This window comes from Anopheles moucheti, chromosome 3, assembly GCF_943734755.1.
Source record: "Anopheles moucheti chromosome 3, idAnoMoucSN_F20_07, whole genome shotgun sequence".
NCBI classification, from domain to species: Eukaryota; Metazoa; Arthropoda; class Insecta; order Diptera; family Culicidae; genus Anopheles; species Anopheles moucheti.
The window spans coordinates 85887081-85910807 of NC_069141.1; the positions used below are offsets into that span (position 1 = coordinate 85887081).

At 44.1% G+C, this 23727-nt stretch overlaps 2 protein-coding genes across 2 annotated transcripts; one reads left to right on the top strand and one right to left on the bottom strand.

Annotated features, from left to right (window-relative positions):
- Positions 1–1541: 1541 nt before the first annotated feature.
- On the top strand, positions 1542–3282 carry LOC128305008 (uncharacterized). The gene is made up of 4 exons (XM_053042276.1): positions 1542–1937; positions 2002–2444; positions 2504–2918; positions 2980–3282. The coding sequence occupies exons 1-4, from the start codon at positions 1542–1544 to the stop codon at positions 3280–3282; spliced, it is 1557 nt and encodes a 518-aa protein (XP_052898236.1).
- Positions 3283–21840: 18558 nt separating this feature from the next.
- Positions 21841–23643, bottom strand: LOC128303074 (insulin-like growth factor-binding protein complex acid labile subunit). Its single transcript, XM_053039928.1, has one exon. The coding sequence runs from the start codon at positions 23641–23643 to the stop codon at positions 21841–21843; it is 1803 nt and encodes a 600-aa protein (XP_052895888.1).
- Between the last annotated feature and the right edge of the window lie 84 nt (positions 23644–23727).

Here is a 23727-nt window from a genome sequence, read left to right on the forward strand (position 1 = left end):
TGAAAAATATACTGAAACACCTCACGGCTTATTTCTAAGGGCAATAAGCTAAATAAATTTCATGCTACTAGCCTGGCATCAGTTAAGTGGCTCGAAAACTGCGAGCTGCTAGGATGCAATGAGTAAAGATAAAAGTCAAATAAATAATCTTTGCCGTTCTGGAATGAGAGTAGCTTCTACTATTTCTTCAACATTTTCCCCCATCATTAACAATTTCTTTATTGGACTTCGTTGAAAGGTTTAAAAACTAATAAATATAGAAGAATTTTAGCTTAATCCTTTGCATAGTGCTAATGTCTCTAGTCTTGGTGGAATAAAGTACCATGTTGGATGAATTGTCTTTTGAGATTTCTGCATGTAAATCTCAACCTCAATCTGAAGAAAGTAAATAACTACAATTCTCTTTTTTCTACAAGCCTGATAGCTTTGATTGGGATTGAATCAATCTACCACTATCACTTGTTTTCCAGCAGAGTGCTTATAAGATTGCGTACTAAATTCCCGGTAGCTGGTGTCTACAATTTTGTAATACACTACTAAATTTGTTCAAAACGGACGTTCGTAAGGACAAAAGCTTGGCTTAACAGAGACAACTTTAAGAATGAAACAACAGGCAAATCAGCTACTTTTTATTATCGGCAAAAAACGTGGACGACCATCAACCGAATCAACATGATTCACACCATCCTCACCGAACGTGCAAACTTCAATGCAACTGCAACGCATCTCCACCTCCCCTGCCACTCTCCTTCTCACACCACAATGCCATAAAACACGCGCCGTGGTTCTTACCACTTTGTTGATGGTGGTGAAATTGAAAAATTAATTAAAAAATCTCGCATTTTACGACGAAGCCGTGCAGCACAAACAAGTTTGCTTTATGGCCACCATAAAATATGCCTTAAAATTAACTCCCTCGTGATGCGGCATCCCTCGCGTTGATTGTTCGTCGGCCTTGCTCAAGCGGGAAGGCTTGAATGGAATGGATCATTGCCAAACGGCCAGCTTCGTCCCTTTACGGTATTGGATGTGGGATGTAACGGCTAATGGGACATGTTGCTGGCAAAAATAAAGGAAACTAGAATATTTGTTCAAAAATTGTTGAATACAGAATTACTCACAATGTGAGCATACTGTGGGAAAATGACAAATAAATTGCACTGCAAAAGAAAGACGACAATAGACGACAATAATCCAATAACAGTCCGATAGTTCGATAACAGTCCGACAAGAATCCCAAAACAGTCCAATAAGAGCCCGACAAGGTTGTTCATAAAAAAAACCCATGTTAAAAAGCCTGTTGACAACTACGTCATTCTGTCAAATCTCTCTAGTCTGAACTGAGTGTCAGTCAAATTCTCGACATACATGCAATAGCAGGCGTTGATTTTATGTTTCTTCTCTTTCTCTGCTCCATCTTTCCGTCTCATTAGCAAAAATATTCCTTCGGATACAAAAAGCTTTCAATTTGTAGAAACTGGTTCAAACACACCTTCAAAGCAAAGTACAACACAAAATCTAGTTCCCGCTAAAGGTCGAAAATGTCAGACACTAATCTGCTTCGCCTGTCTGCAGCATGGAGGCAGCTTCCTCACATGACGACCCCGCTGAAACGCGAGCTTTGGAATTCTTTCCGTACGTATAAACCCTCCTTGCAAACGCAGCTGCTCGCCAGCGAAGCTCAGCGAGAATTGTACGTAGAGCTGATGTCTTTTACTGGATGTAAAACGTGTCGCCCATTTGATGTGATGGTTCACGATGATACAGATGACAGCGTACAAGATCTTCCGAAGAGGTTGTCAACGATCATTTTAGAGTTTTTGGTCGATCGCTTCGATGGAGGACCCACACCGAAAGCTCTAACCTGTTGTCAGGTGCGTGATTTTGGAAGTCTTTTAAGCACCGAGTTACCTCTGTTGAAGGTAATTGATCTTGAGGTAAGAAAGTTAATGGAACGAAATTTGTCGAGCCACTATATTGACTTTCATCCCTTATTTTCAGAATGAAACCTACTGGAGACGTGTGGTGTGGTGTTACGCGAACGACTCATTTTCCTATCACGAGCAAGACGCTCCAACACCAGGACGCTTCTGGAAACAACACGGCATCGAATTGAAGCTAGCTCGAATGATCGAACAACAGGATCCTCAGTACTGGGAACTGGAAGGGCTGGAAGAAACTGTCAAAAATGCTGCGCCATTTGTCATTAACCTGTGCATACAGCAGCTTCGACCGTACCCAACTCTGGAACCGATAGAAGATTACGAAGCATACACCATTCGTAATGCTCCGGACGAACTTTGCAATCATGGATCATTGGCCATTCTTGGACATCTAGTCAATCTAACCTCCTTATCCTTAGTTATTGGTGTAAAAAACTGGATAAAACCCTACCAAAATCACTATTCGAACTGTTCGCTAGTCGACATTGAGAATCTTGGCCAGTAAGTTTTATTCTTACGATGTTAGCCTTCTGATAATGATACTCCTTCTTCCTTTTCAGAGGACTGCAAAAGTTGGAAAAATTGAAAAAGTTCAACCTTTCCCATACTCGATTAAATGCACAGAAGCTTAAAATTCTGCTCGAGATGCTAACTCCACTCAAGCTAGAAACGATACGCCTCACTCACTGTCAGCTTGCGACTGGTTGTGGTGGTATTTTGGGACGATTTCTAAGCCGCTTCCAACCGACACTCACTCATCTGGACCTCTCGAACAATCGTCTCGATGCTCCCGAGCTCGATCAGCTCTGTCCTGGATTAAGCGTTTACCAGGGTGTTATTGACAGACTGGATTTGTCTTACAATCCCATCGGAGAGGCGGGTGTTTTGATTCTTGGCGGTGCCATTAAGGGCCGAGCGCAATTGAGCGAACTGAACTTTGCCGGCTGTCAAATGGGTGTCGAGGGATCTTTTCGGGTATGTTTAAGTTGCTGCTCCATTTCGACCACACTTCTCTTAGCTGCGTTTCTTCACGCAGGTAATACAGCTTCTCAGCTTCCATGTGACACTGCGGAAGGTTTCGTTGAACTGTGTACCGATTAGTCCCGAGGGTGGCGAGAAACTAATGCAAATTTTGCTGGAAAACATCCACATAGAGGACGTTCAAGTACGTGACTGCGGTCTCACCGATGAGATGCGAGCGAAGATAAGAAAAATTTTAAGCAAAAATGCTGCAATAAGAGATCGATCTCCATCAGTGAATGCCGATTGCACACATCAGCAAGGTGAACGAACCTTAGCGAGTATGTTTTTGCTGGAACGTCAAGTCTTTTCGGAATAATCAAAGTACCGATGCAAAGTAGCAATTTCCTTGGAGTACACAATACCCTCTAAATCACTACTATTGACAAATAAGAGCATCATTTGAATAATTCAAGTGCCGACACTTCCTCCGGGTGTTGCTTGCAAATTATTCAAAACAAATTATTCAATACCTCGCACACGCGCAAGTATGAATATGATGTCTTACGTTAGCGCCTTCTTCCAGTTTCTGTTGCTGTGTCTGCTGTGTCTTGTCCTGGACAAATAATATTGTTCACTGTTTTCTTCGCCACCTTGTAACGGGGTGGGCTGCGGGACGGGACAGAGATCCGGCGCACTGGTGACAATTTATGGACTGGATTAGACCGCACGGAGGTTGGCGGGCCGCGAGTTATGAAATATATGAACTGCTTTGTCAACTGGTGGCTTGCACGGACGCCGCCATCACCATGAACTTCATGATGCAAATTACACACTGTTATTATTCCGAAAAGCCAGGATTTACACACCACCTCCATGGCGGAGACGATGTTGCATACACACACGGCCTGCCTATTCATCGTGAATGTGGTGTCGTCCTGTACAGCAGGAAGAGCAGGAAGAAACCGTGCACATCCACCAGTAGACAAAGCCTTCCATTCTTCCCAACACTTCTAACACCGAACGGGCAGTGTCTCTATCGTTGGCTAGAAATTCAACAATGCCAACCGTACCATACCGTATCATAGTGGTTTTAAAGAGAAGCAACATCCGTACGCCTCCACAATCTACACAGTCCAAAACCTTTTCATCCCCTACGAATGTGCGGCATTGTAAACAAAAAGAAAAAGAAAAACGCAGCACAGAAAACGGAAACTTTTTCCCAAACTGTCGCCGGTCCTAGAAATGGGAGGCGAGTGCCAGATAAGCGTAAAATATTTGCTCCACTAATAATGCGCTCATTAAATCCCAAATTTGACAGTGAAATATTTGCATCGATAATTTATGCAGCCAGCGACGTCAAGAACTTTTTTTTTCTGCATTTTCTTTTGTTTCGTTTAGCATTTTGCTGGTGTTAGTACGTTGCTTACTTGAAATGAGAAGGAAGACTCTTCGGAAGTACATCAGGCATCCGATAAATTTGAACTAGATTAGGATATTTTGTAAGGCCTTTGTTTCCAATTGATATGGGTGATAATTATCTTGAATTCTTTTATTTACAAACATCTGAATTAAAAAACCACTTGTATTGTGGCAAACAAATTGATACAAACCGCAAGTATAAACGATCCTTTGACAAGTTACTTTATTGTAAATAGTCGATCTTAAGTTTTTAGTTTAAAAGAACACCTGAGCTTAGCTACAGTTCTGCCGAGGATTGGATGTTCCAACACCAAAACAAGAACGGTTTGAAAAACTTCCAGATGCTTTAAACGTAGGACGGCCAATCACACTCGCACAGGATCAACAACGGTTGAACCACCTTCCGATTGAGATTGAAGAAATGCGGTTGCAATAAAGAAACAAAAAATCTTGACCACGTATGTGCACTGTTCGATAAATTATTCATGGAATGAATTGGTCTGTCGAATGAAAAATGACTGCCAGTGACGGGCTGGGTGTGAGTTTTGTGCAAACCAAGCTAGAAAAGCAGTTGTAAAAGAACAGCACGAAAAAGTCCCTCTGGACAACCTTTTCCGATTAGGAAAAAAATCACACCCACGTTACACAGTCTTCCTAGCGGGGGAAGCTTTCCACTTAAATATAGCACATATTTACGATACATGAACATACTTGGAAGTTTATTAAAAACAAGCCTTTTAAATTCATAACGATCATAATCTAGTGAAACCTCCGCCTGAATACAAATAAGCGCCACGTCGAGTGATACTCTTGCTTTGTACAGCAGCAATCGTGCGTTGGATGTCTACGAATGGCTCGTTCGTTGCTCTTTGTGAAAATAAAATCATAAATCGTATAAATAAAAACACAAACCAACATCACTTATTCCTTATTCATTGCTTTACCCTTGAGAGAAAGCAACCTCAATGGTCTCAACTTAACATCCAATCGAAAATGCTTCACCAGACCCATCCAGTGCCGGGAGAATATTTTTGCAATAAACAAATAGTGGCAGCATGAGCAAACATATGATCTGGCCGGTACAGAAAAGGGGCAAATGTTTCTTCTACCGTACGCTTCAGATGGCAACCGTTTGATTCTGGGAACTGGTAACGATACCGGATGGCAATACTACACCACGCATTACAGGACTTTGATGTGATGAAAAGCCGCAAATCGGATCATAAGGGTTCCATCGTTCTATCTATTCCACCACTGGAACTGAAGCTTTAATGGAGAAAACATGAGATACAGACAAACGCAATCGACATTGGAGCAAGTACGATTTAAAGAGCCTTTTTGTGAAGGTTGCAGCCAATGTGCCAATTCTACGTACCAACAACTATGAAATCTGCAAATTGACTGTTCAGTCACATGGGACAAAGACTCACATACGGGTTAGCGATGAGCTACCTGTTCATCAATCTAACAAATTAGTACACGTGTTTATGCGCGTATCCTTCCATTGTTATCTGCCGACGATAAACAACCCCAAAATTACCGACTACGTGTGCATTACGCTGTGAAACACAGCATGGTCACCATTTCCACGCGGTTAACCATCTTACTTCCTTCATTAGCACACAAACACACCGAGTGCTTTCGATCGAAATCTTGTCCAACTCGCGCACATCAACCACAATACGGGTCCTTCTTTAAACACCGGTCCGATAGGCCACTCGTTAGCACGGCTGAACAATTCAGAAATCACATAATTTTACACACCACCAGAAGCACCCACAAATTGGATACCATATCTCGCCCAGTTTATCTGTTTTCGCTTTTATGATGGCCATCGTTTTCCCGGGCGTGGCAGCTTAAACGGGTGGGAAAGAAAATATTGCCGCCATTTTCTGAGTGTGTCGAAGTGAAATTATGTTCGCACTTCCGCGTGACGCACGTGAACCATCGTCACTGCAAACGATTGTTGCGTCACGAGCAGTGCTTGTGGAACGCTTTTTTTTATTCCGTGTTCGTTCTAAGATTACACGAAGCGAAAGCCCATTTAAGGTGCAAGATTACAACAAAAATATGGTGGTGTTCCAGTAATTTGCCCCACCATCATATGGTTCACGAATTTTAACGACCATGTTTCGGGCGAGCAAAATCATTAACGGAAGAATAGACGGGAAGATATGAAATTGTTACATCATATTTACGAGGTGATATTCCGTGGTAATGCGCCAGAAAAGTAAATATCGTTGCCATGTTTAATGTCATGAGCGAGCTTTATGAACTCGCACGCATTTGAAAAAACACTAAAAGTATACTTTAATTTCAATCAATAAACTTGTACAATATTAAAATTTCTGTAACCTGCATAAGGTGGTTTCGTGATTGTCAAGGTTAACAGCTATTCAAAATTTTCAAATCATGCTCGAAGACGATGGTTACCATGGGAACTATCGGGATTCTTTGTGGCTAAAAACCTTGTTGTACCTTGATGATCAACTAAAGAGCAACAATCATAGTTACACTCCAATGAAACGGGGCTCGAATCGTGACTGCAGTTCGTCATAATTACACTCGCTTGCCATTGTAGTCTGCTTTATTAAACTCAACTCAAAAATTGGAGCTAAATCTCCACATCTAAAAATGTACGAGCAGTGTAGCAAATTTTTCGGGAAATTCAACTCACCTTCATGGCCTCTCAGTGCGAGCGATAAACATGATGTTATAAATATCAATCGTCGACGCACTTTCGTCGCTTCATGACATCCTTCGCTTCCGTACGACTTAGGGTTGAAATACCACTCTGCAGGCGGCTCACATTTGCAAAACGTTCCCTAATCCCACCCGTCACGTTTTATCGCACATACACACACACACACACAAAATTGCGTCCGTTAAATGCGAGAACAACATCTCCCCCACCCAGTCCAGCAAGGAAGTCAAGGAGAAGGACGGGCGACTCGAAAACTGCCTACGGCCAGCGGGTACACCGGCTCCGGTTGAACGGTTTGCTCACACACGCTGTTACATGTTGTTCCACGCTTTGGTTGTTTGGTTGGGTGGGTGACATTTTTCGCTCGAATCAAACCCCGTGCAGGAATAAGAGCGACCACAAAAAAATCTACATAACAAAGTTTAAATTGAGCTTAATATGAAGCAAAATATCTCGACAGGCGCCGAACGACATGAAGCCCACATAACTTACAGCCCAATAGCGCCTGTGTGACATCCGCCACCGCTAGTCTGTCCTTTCAACCGTGACCAGCCACCGTATGGGATGACCCACCCTGGGCTCACACGCCACGCCACCTCCCGTCCTTCCCAGAAACACGCTGTGATGGCAATCGGTGTGCGCAACGATACTGCAACGATGCCCGGGAGCCGAATAAAAAATGAGTCCCTCCAAAATTGGCCTAAATTAAAATTCATTTCGCTACACTGTGAGCGGTCGGCAGAAAGGGTTGGCGGGCGGGGTGAAAAGTTTTGTCCCGAGCAGTTTTGTATTACTACCACGCAGCCATGAGCGGACGAGAGGATGACCTCCGTAACGTCGGTTTCTACCAACAACTAACCTTCGCCGCCGCCTCAAAAAAGGATCACCTCTAAGGCTAGACCATTGGAGTTGACCGAAATTAGATCAGGAAAAATCGTCCGCAGTAACTTTCCTGGCGAGGGTCTGCTCCGGACATGTGTGGGATCTATCCAATCCCGTGGGGATTTTCATCGAGAGGTTTGTTTTTTTCGTGGAGGATTCTCTATTGCAATGAAAATTTACATTTAATGTCCTTGTGCGCTGCAAGCGAGCTTCAGCTTTGTGGTCAGACCGTGGTTCATGCCACCGCTGTATGGGGCCGGACTACTTTCCGGAAGCAACATTTCGCCCATTTCAGGAGGAGTTCATCCATTTCCGGGTGCGATCGCGAGTGTGCGTTCCTTATGTAAATGCCATTGCGAGACGAAAGGCAACTAGTACGAGATGAATAACATGCATTAACATGATTTTTCACCCTGCCAAAGCTCCCTCCGGCCTTTCGTTTGGTGGCATGTTACATTTTCTCGCAGTCTGTGCAGTACGAAGATGACGCGGCGAAAGGTTCAAGCAACGGATTGTTGTCCTGACAACAGTTTCCAATTTTCAGACAGAAGCACACACGCACACGGACACGTGATTTAATTTTTATACAACCCACACAAACATATTTCCAAACGCCCAAACGAGCGCACGTTGCTGTTGAGAGGCACGGGAAAGAAACTTTTATTTTGCTTCTGTTGCCCACATCGTCACTCTTTTCTCATGTAAATTCGACAAATTTTCTGAACCCCTTTCCCAGCGCAGAACACAGTGCACTCGGGGTTAAAATGTAATGAAGCAATCTCGAACCGGGGCCCTTTTTCTATCGAGCACCCGTTTTTTTTCTGCAAAAAAGTTTACGTTACCTAAAATTGAAATCAGTGTAATTTGTAGAAAATTCAATTTGCTTGCTACAGTCGCTATCGCTTCATGCGCACAACCCGGTGGTGTATATGGTCTGTGGGAATATTTTCGTCACCGGGGTTGGTGGTTAATTTATCAGCAGTTAAAACATTTTGTGCGAGTAACATTATGTGCTGTGGTTGGATTTTTGTTTTTCCACGAACGAAAGGTAAAAAGTGTACAGACAACGGCAAACAAACTTTGTGTACAGCCGAAGAGGTTTTCCTCGTACGAGAGGTTGCGTGAGAGGATTCTAAGGATGTTTTACTCTCGAACGCCTCTGCGTGAAACATCCCGGCGCAAGCGAATTGATTGTTCGTCAAAAGGAAAAAACACTGGTGGGAAAATCAGCAGACCACCTTTAATTATGCTGTTGGAATTTACAAGTTTTGATGTCTATTATGCCACATTTGTCATTAATCCTACCATTAAAACAAATATTTTAGAGATGCAATCTTTAACTTAAAAGTTTTTTATCCTTTTTTCAATCATTTACAAATAGCATCGATTACACAACTCATTACGTGACAAGTGTAATTTGACGAAATTCCCATTACACCGCACAAAAACCCTGCGAAACCACACATCAATCATAGCAGCAAGGGTTCGGAATTGGAAAAGCTCGAAATAGACACAACCTGTTTTTCATCATTAGCAACCTCTTCTTCCACATCGTTCGACTCACTGTCTTCCTCATTCCCTCGCCATAAGACACGTTTTAAACTCAATCACATATCGGTTTCATACCCAATGTCTTACCCTTGATCAAGTCTTACCAGCAACCATTTGCCCCAATCTAATTCACTTTGTCTCAATGTCTGACGTGTCACGCTTTACTTTCATCTTCATTTCCCGCAGCAAATGTTGACTTCCGCCTTTTTAAGTGCATTTACCCGCCGTTTTCGTTTTCTAGCAGTTGTTAATACACCGACTCTACACCGAGAGACGGAAAAAGATCACCATCCCGTCAGTGCTTGAAATAAATCATGTCCAAAATGGGATACATCTTCGATACGTCGTACGGTTTTGTTGTTTGCTAATTTCATTTCACTCATCGTCATCCACCGTTTGACATCCGTTTTGCTGTTTTGCTGCCGATCCATTCCATTCGCCCACTCACACCGAGGGCACTGTGTATCTATGCCGTGTGATCTCACATGCGCCCCAAAAAATGTTCTTGCAGGAATTGGGCTACGAAATGGCCGGAAGGGTGTTTCCCTGTCATTTCCATCTGCGTTTTCTAAACATCTTAAGAATGAGCTTTCTGCCAAGACTCGCCAACACGTACGCCCTCGTTCTTTGGCAAGTGTTCCTCCCCGCGCACACAAACATAAGCCTTCTCCTGTTTGTCACTCTTTCTTCCGTATTCAGCCTTCGGATGCTCCCTACCTTACCATCAAAGAGCGAAGCATCATCAATCCACCGGCCAAAATCCATTTATCTTCGCCCCAGACGGCTGATGTGCGTTTCGTCTTCACCTCAGGAATGTGTGGCCATTCTTTCCCGGTGCTTGTGTGTATGTGTGTGCCAGGAACACCACACAAGTACGATCGGGATGAAGCGAAAGGATAGGAATATTTCGAATACCGGAACAGAAGCATGGATGGATTATGTGTATGATTTTGCAACGGAACACACACATTTTCCGAGTGCTTTCGCTCCACGATTGGAGGTTGATGGATTGCGAAGGGAAAGAAAGCACCATGGACAGGGTGGAGAGTATGAATCACATTCAAAAATTATTAAGCAACTTCCGGATTGATGTTAACGATGCTCATCCCGATGATGCTCCGTCAATCACCCGCAACGAACTGAAACTGATCCACTCAGAATGTTGGCTCTAAAAAAAGGGACATCAACACAGCACCATGAGATGCCATTTTGTTCACATTTATCCCGGATGGCAGGTCACAGGATTGGAATGGTAGTTTTGAGATGTTTTATGAACAATGAGCTCTACAACAATAGCCTTACCATGCCCTGTAGGCTATTTTGTGGGAAAACACGCCTAAAAGTATGCAATCATTGATACACGAATCGACTAACGATTTGAATAAATAATACTAACCTTTCATTTTTAAGAGCCTATCAGTGGCCAAATGTGGATTTATGCTAACATTTCTTGCAATGTTTGGTTGCAAGGGATTTTAATGCCATAACAGATAAGCTTTAATTATCCATTGTAACTCAAAGTGACTTGTTATCCAATTTTCCAACTCGAGAACAAGGATGTTTTGCTTTGCTGAACAACAATCGTTATCGGTTTTGCAAATTCCTTGCCATTCCTACCGTTTCAATATCTCTAAACTTTCGAAAGTTTCCCGGGGTTTGCTGCTTATCTTAACAGCTCCTCAGCATTGACACTCGAAACGCCACAAAGCATAGGGAAAGAGACATTCATCATCGTACATTTACCGTACCACGGCGACCCGCGGGTCTCATTTCCACAATTTGCTTCCCCAATTCGTATTCATAGGCTGCGCAGTGCCCGTTACAAGTTTGGGGAGGAAAATGGGGGTTACCGCAGATCCGAGCGGGAGGTCTAAAAATCCCGAAATTATCATACACCATTAGCTGCGGACGGTGGATTGCCGTGCGAGATGAGCAAACTTTATCCACCGAATGCCGGTCCGGTTTTTGGGATGGCATTTCAAATGCACACCGAACACAAGTGGCCAAACACACGAGTGCCTCTAAGCAAGGTGGGTAAATTATTCATGGCTAATCTCGCCAAGATCTGACAGTTTCATTTCTGTAAAATGTACAATCGACAGGAGACGGTTTGACGGTTCACCGTGCGGAAGGAAACTCGAGCAAGATAAAATGATGTTTGCAACACGCCAAAAAAAAACGCAACATGCAAACCGCTAAGGGACGAGCAAAGATTTGCTCATAAAAAAGTAAAAAAAAGCTTGAAAAAAAAAAACAAATAAAGATCCCAACCAATCTTCGTTATTACAAACCACCTCCAACCCACGCGCTGTAGTAGGCCTTGAACCTCTTATCCCCGTAGCAGCGTGTAGTTTCTCGATCGAGCAAACTCAATTTATTCCACCATTGCTGGTGGAACTACCGAGGCACAACAACGGCACCACAAACGGATTTGAAAACAAAGATCCATCATACACCTTCGAACCGACCGGTCCGGTTGAGAAGATTTCTTGCCCTGTCGTGGTCTTCCGCGCGGATAAGAATCACGGGAATCGTGGTCTGCTGGCCCATGATGGTAATGATGATGATGAGGGTGGTTTGCACGGTGTCAACCAGACACACACACACACACACACACACACACAGGGGAAAGAGAGAATGGTGAACAAAAACAAGCACTTCAAACATCCTTTTTTACCACGAGACGCTCATGCAATTTGCCGTCACCCATCAAAAGCACCACCGAGCACCGGGCAAGGAACAGATTCCGGGGATGTTAGGAGGAATAAACATGGCATCAAAAACGGCAACACGGGTCCCTTTCTTTAGTCCTTGATTCTTTTCTTCCTTTTTTGTCATTCTGCCGCTCACTTAAAATCTGAATCGAAGACTCTGTGACTTCTTTGAATTCATTTGCGCGATACGTCGCATTCCGTATTCCATTTTGTGTTTTTTTTTTTGCTTTTCTGGTTTAGCTCCTCCACAACTCGCCATTTCACGCCATTGCTTTTTGGTACACTTTACCGCCCACTCCCTGGCAAGTGATTGTCGCCGACAGCAGTTTCTTCTCGTATCGCGACCATGTCCTTTCGGGTGGGCGGTCGGGTCGGAATGATAAATTAGCATCATCCACATTTGTCTTCTTCTTTGCATCATAGCCACCCCGTCTCCCTTCCCTGTGTGGTCCTTCATGCCTCGCTTCCAAGTGAAGTTTCATGCGCGAAAGAAGGAAGTTTCTTTCATCTGCACGAGCTCACCCACTTCCGTCCGGTGCGGTGGCAGTACGCCAACGTCATTTACTTGAAAAGTGTGCGTTTTTGCGCCCGGTCAAACATCTTCTAGGCATGTGATGACCAACCGGTGGCATACCTTTAGGCGTCGGGTTTTGGGAAGCAAGCACGGAAGGGAAACAAAAAACCAAAAGCTCCACTCTACAGCTGATGTTTTCTCGCTCTCGTTTTATGTGCTTTGCGAAGCGATTCCCATGCTGGCGCGAAATAGTTTAGGAGTGTTTTTTTATTTATTTTTTGTATATCACACGATGGAATTTTATTGCACAGCACCCAGTTTTCTAATAATTATTTTCATCATTTCATTGAAGAAAGCTAATGCTTAACTCCGTAAAGTAGGCAAAATGTAGCAAACAAGAAATAAGATTTTTTTCATTTTTACATAAAACTTATTTTTAACACTAAGAGACTACAACTTTCTAACCTAAGTTCGAGTGTATTTAACTAGCTTCCATTCGTGACAATACCTCCATCTTCTTCCACTGTGTTTTGTCTTGCGACATTTCCTACTTCACATTCCATCTTTGAAACCATAGACCCGGGCAACTGGAATGGCCATCGTCTTCCAACACCGCACCACTCACTGACCAGAAAGTAGGAGCGTAGGAAGACGGGCCAAGAAATTCGTCACTCCCCGTCGGTTGACAGCAACCGGTGCCTGGCGAACTATAATTCATTATGCAAACAAAAGCCACTTCCCGTTTCCGGTGCAAAACTTGGTGTAAGTTTTTTGGCTGGTTGCTTTTAGTGACAGAGAGAGAGAGGGAGGGAGAGAACACTACACAAAGTGGAGCAAAGAGTTCCCTGCTTCCCCATTATTATCTCCCAGGAAAACGAACAGCCGCTACATAGTTTAAGGGAGTGTGTATTTTTTTTTACTTTCTCCTTTTTGCACCATCAGCATACGCTTTGGCTAGTGTTGGACACTAGCAAAATTTTACCATGCCGTTTTGCCACTTGTGTTCCTTCTTCAATAACACGGCCCATGAAGCTGTGGAGCCGGGGGGAAGTAAATTTAACAAAAGGAAATATTTGCTGCTGCGGTCAACGAAACACAATTAAATCCCGTCCAGCTCCTTACACACCATTCTGACAGGGATTTGTGTGGCGCAAGGTACAATGCATTCTTTACTTTCGGTTTCACTAATTAAAAGCAAGATAGAACAATGGACGCGTGGAATGTAATATTGTTCTGCCTCTGCGACCCAAACGGAGCATGGGGGTAATGGATTTTTGGGAAAGTTATGCATTTTAATAGTAGATTTAAATCCACACTACTGTTGAACGAGCTTGAAAATAACATGGTTGGTAAATATTGGCTGTTATTAAAATAATGTAATCATAAAACTGACAAATAAAGCATACTTTAAAACACTGACAGTTTGCTTCAACGCAGCATGTTGAATCAGACTAACATATTTTCTATCCGCGCTCGTCAGACCATTCCATTCCACTAGCAACAATTTCTAACAAACAACAACACAAAAACAATCAACCAACCCCTACGCACCCGGCGCCATATCATTGATTTTTGCACGTCAGAGCGTAACGCTGTCAGACTTTATTTCGAAATTAAACGATTTGCTTCAACCGATAGACATCATCACGCCAATCGAGGGTGATAAACAGTTACCGTCATGTTTACGTCAGCATAGCAAGTGTTTCGGTTGATTGTTTTTGATTGGGGAATTTTTGCGGACGAAAACAGACTTTCCAAAACAGAAGAACAAAAGCAGAGAATACTTGCTGCTGGTTAAACCACAGGTTCACACTTTTCAATCAGCTTCAACCGTCACGAACACAACTGTCAAACGATCGACTAACGGTCTGCAGGCAAATTCGAACGGGAATGTTAAAGTTTGGTACGTTTAGGTACGTAAGGAATTTGCTTGTACTTTAATAACTGGATATTTTATCCTCTAGAAACTCACATTGCATAAATGTCAACAACCAACGGCTAGCGGTAGTAATTGGCGAATCAATATACGGATATGTTGGCATCTGCTCATCGTTATACTCTACCAAAAATAAGGCAGCTGGTTCGACATGCCCGCTACAAACCGTTGCTGCCGATGTCTACGTTTTTCCCGGCTTTAGTAAGACACAATGTATCGCTAATGCTGGTTACCCTGCTCGCATGCACCCAAATGTTACCAAAACCCCTTTCACGATACCACCTAAACATAATGCCCTTTCGGCCAAAACACATGCCGGCTCTGTAGCGGTTGCCATTGCGTTTCAGTTTCAAATGCGTAGCTTTTCAAAACACCTCTCCACAAAATTGCCTGCATCTGCATTCGCTGTTGCATCGCTAGTGTCTCGGTTGTTGTTGCGTCGGGTTTGAGTGCATTGTTTCGTGCAGTCAAATGTACGTGCCCTTTTTTGGACGTTGCTGTGGAGTAGTGTGGCATGGTTGCACGATTGAACTGCGTCATGAAGTTGCGCTTCACACCTACATTTGGTTCGGCTTGCTTGCAGCGGATCCGAAACCGGATAGGAACCTGGTTGACCATCGGGGTGGATTTGCTAGATTGCGTGCATCAGAAGATCCTTGTACGAACATGCATCGAGACTTCAAAGCAAACGACACTTGGCACAGATGTCAGCTGGGGCAGCTAACCAGCCAGAGTGGCTAGCTGTGTTTGATACAAGCGTGAATGCATGGCCGCGGTTGACTTGTGGTCATCTGATGCTAGAATGGCACACGTAAAACATCGCTTTTGATACGAGGTACAATTAAAGCAACCCGAGCAAAACAAAAATAAACCTCGAAACAATGTTCAACCATCTTTTGGATGTATTGACATGTAATGACCATTGGATATAGCCGTTGAATCTTCGGACCATTGAAACCGTTGGAATCAAGATAGGAAATATGAAACAATATCTCTTTGTTCGTGTAAATAGTAAAAAGTAAAAAAAAAATGTAAAAAGTACTTTACTATATAACTTATGTGTTATTACATGTCATTGTAACAGTTTTAGATAAATAAATACATACAAATTAAAAAAGTTAAACCATAATTTATAAAAAAAAAACTCTTATTAGCCAGGAATCGATCAACGAAGAATTTTGCTTAATGTAATGTCTTTTATCTCTTTAATCGCTCCTCTGTAGTCTTAACAAAGACATCATCATAAAATTATATTAATACTGACAGAATGCTAAAGTTAAACTCACACCATCCACCGTCTCCAGCATGGTTGCTGTTCAACACACTGGATTTAAGTCAAATTTATAGACATATCACCGTAAGAGTGGCCCGTTCCGTTCAAACGTACTGCAAACAAACCCACGAACAAGCTGATGAAACCATTAAACTTCTTCCGAACGATCGCTACGTAAAGAAACTCATGAAAGAACCATCGGAACTAAACACAGCACTGCAAAGCACACAAGTGAAACCGCTCATTCGAGCAGCGGCGCATAGCGGAACACTTTCTGAGTCAAAAATCTTTTCCAACACTGACCGAAGCAGGGCGTGGGCGCGTCGGAGTCACACTTGCCGGTGCGAAAGGTGCTGATGGTGGAGATGGTAAAAGCGAAAGATTTATGTTGCAATAACCGTGCACCCGATCGACCTTACGACCCCGGCTCCGAATTCCTCGCAGTGTGAAGAGCTGCCACCGTTTCATCTCCGGTTAATGGACGCCACGACTCCAGTATGAAGAACTCCTGCTGTCCCCGTTCCTACTGTCAATTGCGTCGTGGGTGACGGGAACGCAAGTGACACATCCCACATTTGCTGCCCAGAGGAAAACCGGAACGGGGTGAACAGTGGCAGCACCTAGGAGTTATATACAACTCAATCAAAGTCCTACGGCAAGGTGGTGGTGATGGTGCAAATGGAAGCACCCGACCGGCCGGTCGGTCATTGGCAGCCGTTGATTTAATGGAGACGCATGGTAGTTCATTTTAATGAAAATAAATAACTCTTCCGCTCGTAAATCCACTTCACTTTCACACGCCGCCACGGTGGGTTTGGTGAAGTGGGTTAAGGCAAATGGTAGGTCATAAAGAACTCATACTGCCCATCGTACCCTTAACGTTCCCCGCTCCATACCAGCACCGGACAGGGTAGTTCATTTAGTGATAGAATCCAATAAACTATTCTTTTCAATTAACTACACCCACCCAACAGACGAGGCGCGCGCCACAGTGGCACAGGAAGCACGCTTGCACGCTATCCTCTGATCTTCTGATCCGGCAGATCATTGTCATCCATTCACCTGGCTGCACGAGGACGATACTAGCGGCGGGTGGCGCGCATTGCAAAAAAACGGTCACGGTCCCTTCCTGTACCCCGTCGCCTTATTAGTGACGGTTGCTCGCTCTGATGAGACATCCGACGTCCGCTTCCGCTACATGTGTTCAACCAAAGCTGAAAACGGTCCGCAACGACAAAAGCGAAACTACACACACACACGCACACCCACACAGCCTTACATACTAAAAAGCTCCTGCCAGAAGAGTGGCTGAGAGTTGTGCAAGCAAACACAAAAGAAACCCATCGATCAGCGATGGGGAAGCTATCAATATTATGGGTCCTGAGTAAATTACGTTATTCTTCTACCACCTTGAGACGATAAAACCATGCTCCTGCTCGCATGCTGCTCTTTTGTCTCTGGTGCAACCGCCAAGCCAACGTGCACAACCGCCCGGTACCTGCAAGAGGTTAACCTTAGCACCGAAAGAAAAATGGAAGCGCAAGCTGAAACTTTTCTCATTTTGCATAAATGGCTATGATTTTTTTTTCTCCTTCTTTTTTTTTAACCCCCCGCCAGCCATGACATAACATGGGTGAGTCGAAACGACATGGTCGACGCATAGCAAGAAGCTACTAATAAGTTTCTTTTTTCCCGCTTGCAAGCGTGCGACCACTCCCTTGGGTGTTATTTATACGTTACAAATTGCACTGCGCCTGGCATCATGACTGGCCGTAAACAAAGATGTTTCAGTTTTCGCAGGTGACATCAGGCTAGTGCTGAGGAAGGAAACTGAAGCCCCCATTCTGGGGTGGAAAAGCAAAGCTAGAACAAACAGTTTTCCACTAGTTTTTTTTTTTTTGACTTTGCTTCCGCTTTTGATTTGTCGGCGGTTTATTCGGTTAGTGGTGGACAGCATGCGCCTGGAGATGTGTGGGCGAACATAAAAAAGTGTTCTCATGAGAAGCTGCAGTACATCCACCATTCACTACCGTGCGAGGCAATCAGCATTCCTATCATGTGCAATGTTCACCGGAGCAACGACAGCAACAATGATGACAACATACGAACACACGTATAACCAGTGTAAGAAAAGCCAAATAGGTCGGTGATATTGCTTTGAAGCTGTTGCTTACTGTCAATTGTCTCCGGCAAGGCGAAGAGCCCACCACGCACATACACACATGCCTTATTGCAATTCGCAGACAGAACGCAACAATAGGACGACTTGAGAGATTTCTTTCATTTTCTCCCTCCTCAAAACAAAACGAACTAAACCAAACAACATGACAAGTGTAGCCACCCAAGACAATAGGGAAAAAATGAAAGGAAAAAACCGCCACAAACCGGTTTTGTCGTTTATGCTGTGTACCTAAACCTTCGGTTGGCAAACTATGTCCAACATGTGTTCGGGCCATAATAATGACAGACCGCTTATGCACACAACGGGCATGCCCCACATCGAATAACGGTGGCTGCGGATGACATCCACGCGACCAACGCGGAGAGATGTGGAAAATGTCAATGTTGGGAAAACGACTGTGACACAGATAGCAAAGGACGATGGACCGTCTTCAAACCGAGGGTCTAAAAGCAATATGAGATTGGGTTTAGGGTTAGCTTGCGATCGTTTGAAGTTTATGCTGCTGCTCATATGTGTTTGTTTCTTTCCACATGGCCGTTCCATATGGCCCAGTCGTTTATGTTACATAGCATTTACATGTTCAATTTATCCTTTGCATGTGTGTATATTATCAAACAAATACAAAAATAAAGCTACCTATATCAGTTGGATGGTTATGTGCTTTTCATTTCAAACGCGTTTCCACAAACATTTAACAAAATTATGTTAAGCGTTTGACTTTTACACAAATTTTAAATTTGAAATGAATGATTCACACAACCGTTGCGCAAAGGGCCCGACGAGTGAAAGCACCAGAGCGTCCCCACTTAGGCGTGTAAACCAGCAACCATAAGCCGACGCAAATGCTTACTCATAAATTAAAGTAAAGAATGAACCTGCGAATGTAAATTTGCATCCCTGCGATCATAAATCATGCGACCCGGCGTTCACACCGACCAGCCTTAGCTAGCGTGTGAAGAAAAGACAAGAATGCACCCGTGGTCGTAAAAATGAACCATGAGCCCTTTCTCAATGCGATGACGAGCGATGTCTCCAGGCAAGGCACCTCACACATCACGCTGACGCGGCGGACGGCGTTTCCAAAACGCTATCAATAATATGATTTCTTCAAGCTCGAGCACAACACGCCCGGTGGCAGCGTCTTGTAACGGGCGTATGTTTAGCGCCTTCGCTGCTAAGCTACACCATTTGGGTGCGCGTGCTTATTGTGTAAGCCTTGCGTGAGACGCTTATTTTCCTGTGTGTGTGTGTGTGTGTTTTTTGTGTTGTTTCGTCAAATGGAAATGTCACACCGCGATGCTGGCGCAGTTCCATTCCATCCACCCCATACGCAAAGTGGTGCTGCTGCAACCATTCCTGTTCGTTCTCGGTCGCACGCTTTTCTCACACCGGAACCGGCTGGAAAAAGTTATCAACATTATTTATGATGTGCGCTGCCTTTGCGCTTTGCAGCGTTGAATTCTTTCCCCACTTCACACCGGAAACTGCCAACTGCCCTGCTGCTCTTTTTTTTGTTATTGTTGCTTCCTTCGCCTGTGGTCCGACCGGTTCAACTTGCCGGCGAGTCGATTCTTGGACGAAACAACGTAAATAAATGCAAACAACCATACCGTACACACACACACAGACAAGCAACGGCAAATATAGTGTGTAAAGTTTTCCAACTGCCCCGCTTTTCAACTGCCAACAAAAACCTTCCTTGGCAGCTGTATTATTTGCACACGTTGCAGTTGATGTAATTTAAATATTGATTCATGCTCCGTTCACAGCACGGGCATCGGCATGATTCGCTTTACTTGCGTTCGTTTTTATTCGCCGTATTGCATGGCCTACTTTACTGCTGCTTTATTCCATCGCTTTTCACGTGACCTTTGCCGATCGATTCATGGTGGTCTGTGGTTCCGACCTTTCTGCCCATTGCTATCGATACGTTTTATTGCGCAAAGTACTGTAAAATTAAAGCAAACACAACCAACACTTGATTTAATTACTATTTTTCCTATTAAATCCTGTGAAAATCGTACAAGCTCCTTCATTTACTAGCCAATCAACATACACCGTTGTTGTGTGAGGAACACACAAACAGGCAGCGTCAAATAAAATGCAAAAGTATAACTCAATATTGTCATTCATAGGTGTCCATCCAACGCAGAAAGATGTCACGACACGACGTCTGACTTTCCTGCTCGAAATGTACCGATGCAGAAACCTGCAGTAAAACTCTTTAAACTTACTGGCAAAACCGATGAGTTTAGTCAAATCTGTAGCTAACAGAAGAAAACATCAACAACACTCGTTCATGCTTAATTCGAAAATTAATAAAACGATGCAACAATAGTAACACCGAACGCAACAATGGCAAGAGCATACAATAGCCCCCCGACAGTGCCCACAAGGCGGCGCAACAATTGGTGCAGGACAAACATAAATACACCCACCCGGGGCCCTTGCTGCTGTGATGCAACTAACACCACGGCACAGCAAACGCACGACACCCTGTGTGCGTGACCATCCCTTCGCCAATGCAGCACACATACACGATCGTCCATTCCTCTGACGCACCACTGACCCTCACGAGAGTAAACCACAGGACTAATTTCGTATTCATTAGGTGTGTACACAACATAACTCACATCCCATTATTGAAACAAAATACGTGTATCAATAACTAACTAACCGAAGCCCGAGGTTTCCTGTTCCCGGGTTGCGGTATTTGTCACCGCTCACCGGAGGTTCGAGGCAAGGAGCCCACCAAGCTAAAGGGGTAAAGAATCACACACACACACACACACACACACACACACACACACACACAGTCACTCAACGCAATAGTGTAAGAACGATGACAGAGAGAATGATAAAAGGCCACTGCACGGAAGCACCGGTGCTAACATTTCCGCCCTGCTGAATGCAACATGACCGGGATCGGTCATCGGTTGACCAACGATTCGAAATCGATCGATCGATGGATTGATTGGGAAATGGGAATGTTTATGGCACTGGCAGAACCTATGACCGCGCGCGCGTGTGTGTGTACGGTTGTGTGCTCGTGTTTGTGGGCCCCTTCGGTCCATTCGACGTTTTGATGGTTCGATTGCGCTGAAAACTAGTACCGGAAACATTTACCAACCCGGTTACCGGTTGTCGATTCGGTGGCATCACACTCCGTCCAACGGATTCTCGAGCCATCTGTTCCGGTTTCGTGGCCACAGGCGAACAGAACGGTGAGGTTTGGCAGGTGTACCTCACACAGCGCACTCGACACACGATGCTAGGCGATTCCAAAACTCATCCATCAGAACATCAGCACGGTGCGATCACTCGCTTGTAACGGCTGCAATTGCATCTTGATGGACGCATCATTTGATATCAATAAATTGTATGCAAAACGCGAATTGACAAACAACAAAACGCTCCAAGCTACAGGTGGAAAGCCATCCAACACATACGCACTGCAGTGTAAGAAATCTTTTCTGTTACAATGTTGAACGGCACAAGAGCAGCAAGAAGTATTTGTCATTCAGGCAGCATTTTGTTTGTTAGTTTTTGTTATTAATACTTTTTCATTATATTCAATTTTTCACTATATAATAACACACAGTTATAGTCCCGTATCTGAACTGAGGCTTTATTATTTCTATTCCTATTATTATTAATATTACTAATTCCTAAAATCTGGGAAGCTACAAAGCAGCTCCAAAACCCCATAAGCATTACGCCCGAACGGCGTTTCTTGCGATCTATCACTTAGCCATATGCCTAGCTGCCGCGGATACTGTTCTTTTTTGCCTCCAGACGCCTCACTGCAACTTCTCTGCGCTTCATATCCTGTTTCACCTCACTTAGTTTCCTTCTGTTCGCGTCCAGCTGATTGTGTAAGGTTTCGTTTTCCAACTTCAGTGCTGCCTCTATTTGCCTCTTACTGTCTACTTCCGATTGACGATGTTTTGTTTCGCGATTCTTAAACGTACGTCGTTCATTCAGATAAGCGAACATTCTGCGTAAATTCTCGCACGGACCCACCATTTCCGCTCTTGATATGTGGTAACGGCGCATCGTATTATCGACCTCGGTATGCAGAAGTTGAAAAAGAAGTTCGGACTGTGACTGTTGGTACGCTAGCTGTCCAACATCATGTTCTAGTTGGCCGCTTTCGGTTTGCAGCTGTGGATTGGATTGCACCACCACGTCACCACCAGACTGGCTCATGAAATTGGTCAAATTCTGCACGATGTCGATTTCATTGGAACCATTGCAACGTCCTTCGACACGCTGTTGCTTTTCTGCAACGCTCATCAGATGGAAAAACTGCTTCAGTCGATCGAGGAAAGCTATGTCGCTTTCCTTGCAGCAAATGCCTTGCCTTAGCTGGTAGTCTTCCTTACACTGACGATCACTTTCACCTTTCAACGCCTCGGACACGTTTTGCCACAGTTTCTTCAGATTTTTGCAATCCCAATCGTTGTGCGATAGCGTGAGATTTTGGAGTCGGTGGTTGGAGCTGATCTTAAGCTTGACGATCGAGTTGTGATCGAGATACAGCTGCTCTAGTGTATTGAATTGCTCCTGGTTCTCTTCTATATACAGTAGATTATTGTACCGGACATCAAGTATCTGAAGTGTTCGAATGGGTGCGAGACCCAGCTTCAATGCCACCAGCCTGTTGTTGGACAGGTACAGTCGCTCGAGACGGTACATGTCCGAGAAGTGGTGGTACGCTATCTCTTCCAGCTCGTTGTATGAAAGATCAATATCAACTAACCCGGAATAGTGCCGAAGCCACGCTGTATCAGTTAAACTGTTGTGTTGCAATCGTAGAATTGTCAAGTGCAGGTTGCTTGGACCCGTCACAGTAACGATGCGGTTGTGCGAGGCATCCAGTACGATCACCGCTTCTGGGACTGACAGCGTCGTAAGCATGTTGGAACTCACATTTCCATGGAAAAGGCTCGGAATAAGGGACAGATTAATGTGGGTGAGCTTATTCCCGGACACTGTGAGAAATTGTAACGCTTTATTCTTCTTGAAGGTGTTGTCCTCGATTCGCTGTAGCTTGTTGTTCGCGATTGACAGTGCGAAAAGATAAGGTGTGCCGAAAAATATGCCTTCTGGTAGCATGCCAAGTTCATTTCGTTCCAGCACCAGCACACTGAGGAATCTCATATTACGAAACGCAAATATTGGCAATTCCCGAATGACATTGCCGTCTAAGTACAGCTTCCGGATGTACACACCGTTCGTTAAAGCGAATCGTTCGATTTCCTCTATTTGTAAGCCGGTCAGATTGAGGTGCTCGACATGTCTGAACGAGTCTAACAAAGCCTCTGGCAATATTTTCATGGTCGAGTCGCTGAACGTAATATTTTGCTGATTGTTTAGCGTCCAATCCTCGTGGCCGAAGTGAGCACCGTGAGTGTCTCTATCGATTGACACATCGGAAAATATACAATCGTACTGGTGGTTACTGTCCATGCACATGTACTGCTTCCGGTGGCTGTTTCCGAATGGATCGGGCACCCACTGCTTTGGCATGTCGTACCAACGATACTGAGCAGTAACCATACTGCAGACGATTAAAACACTGCACCGAAGAATAAGTAAATAAAATATTATTAAGTGATAACACAATTGGCTATATAGAATCCA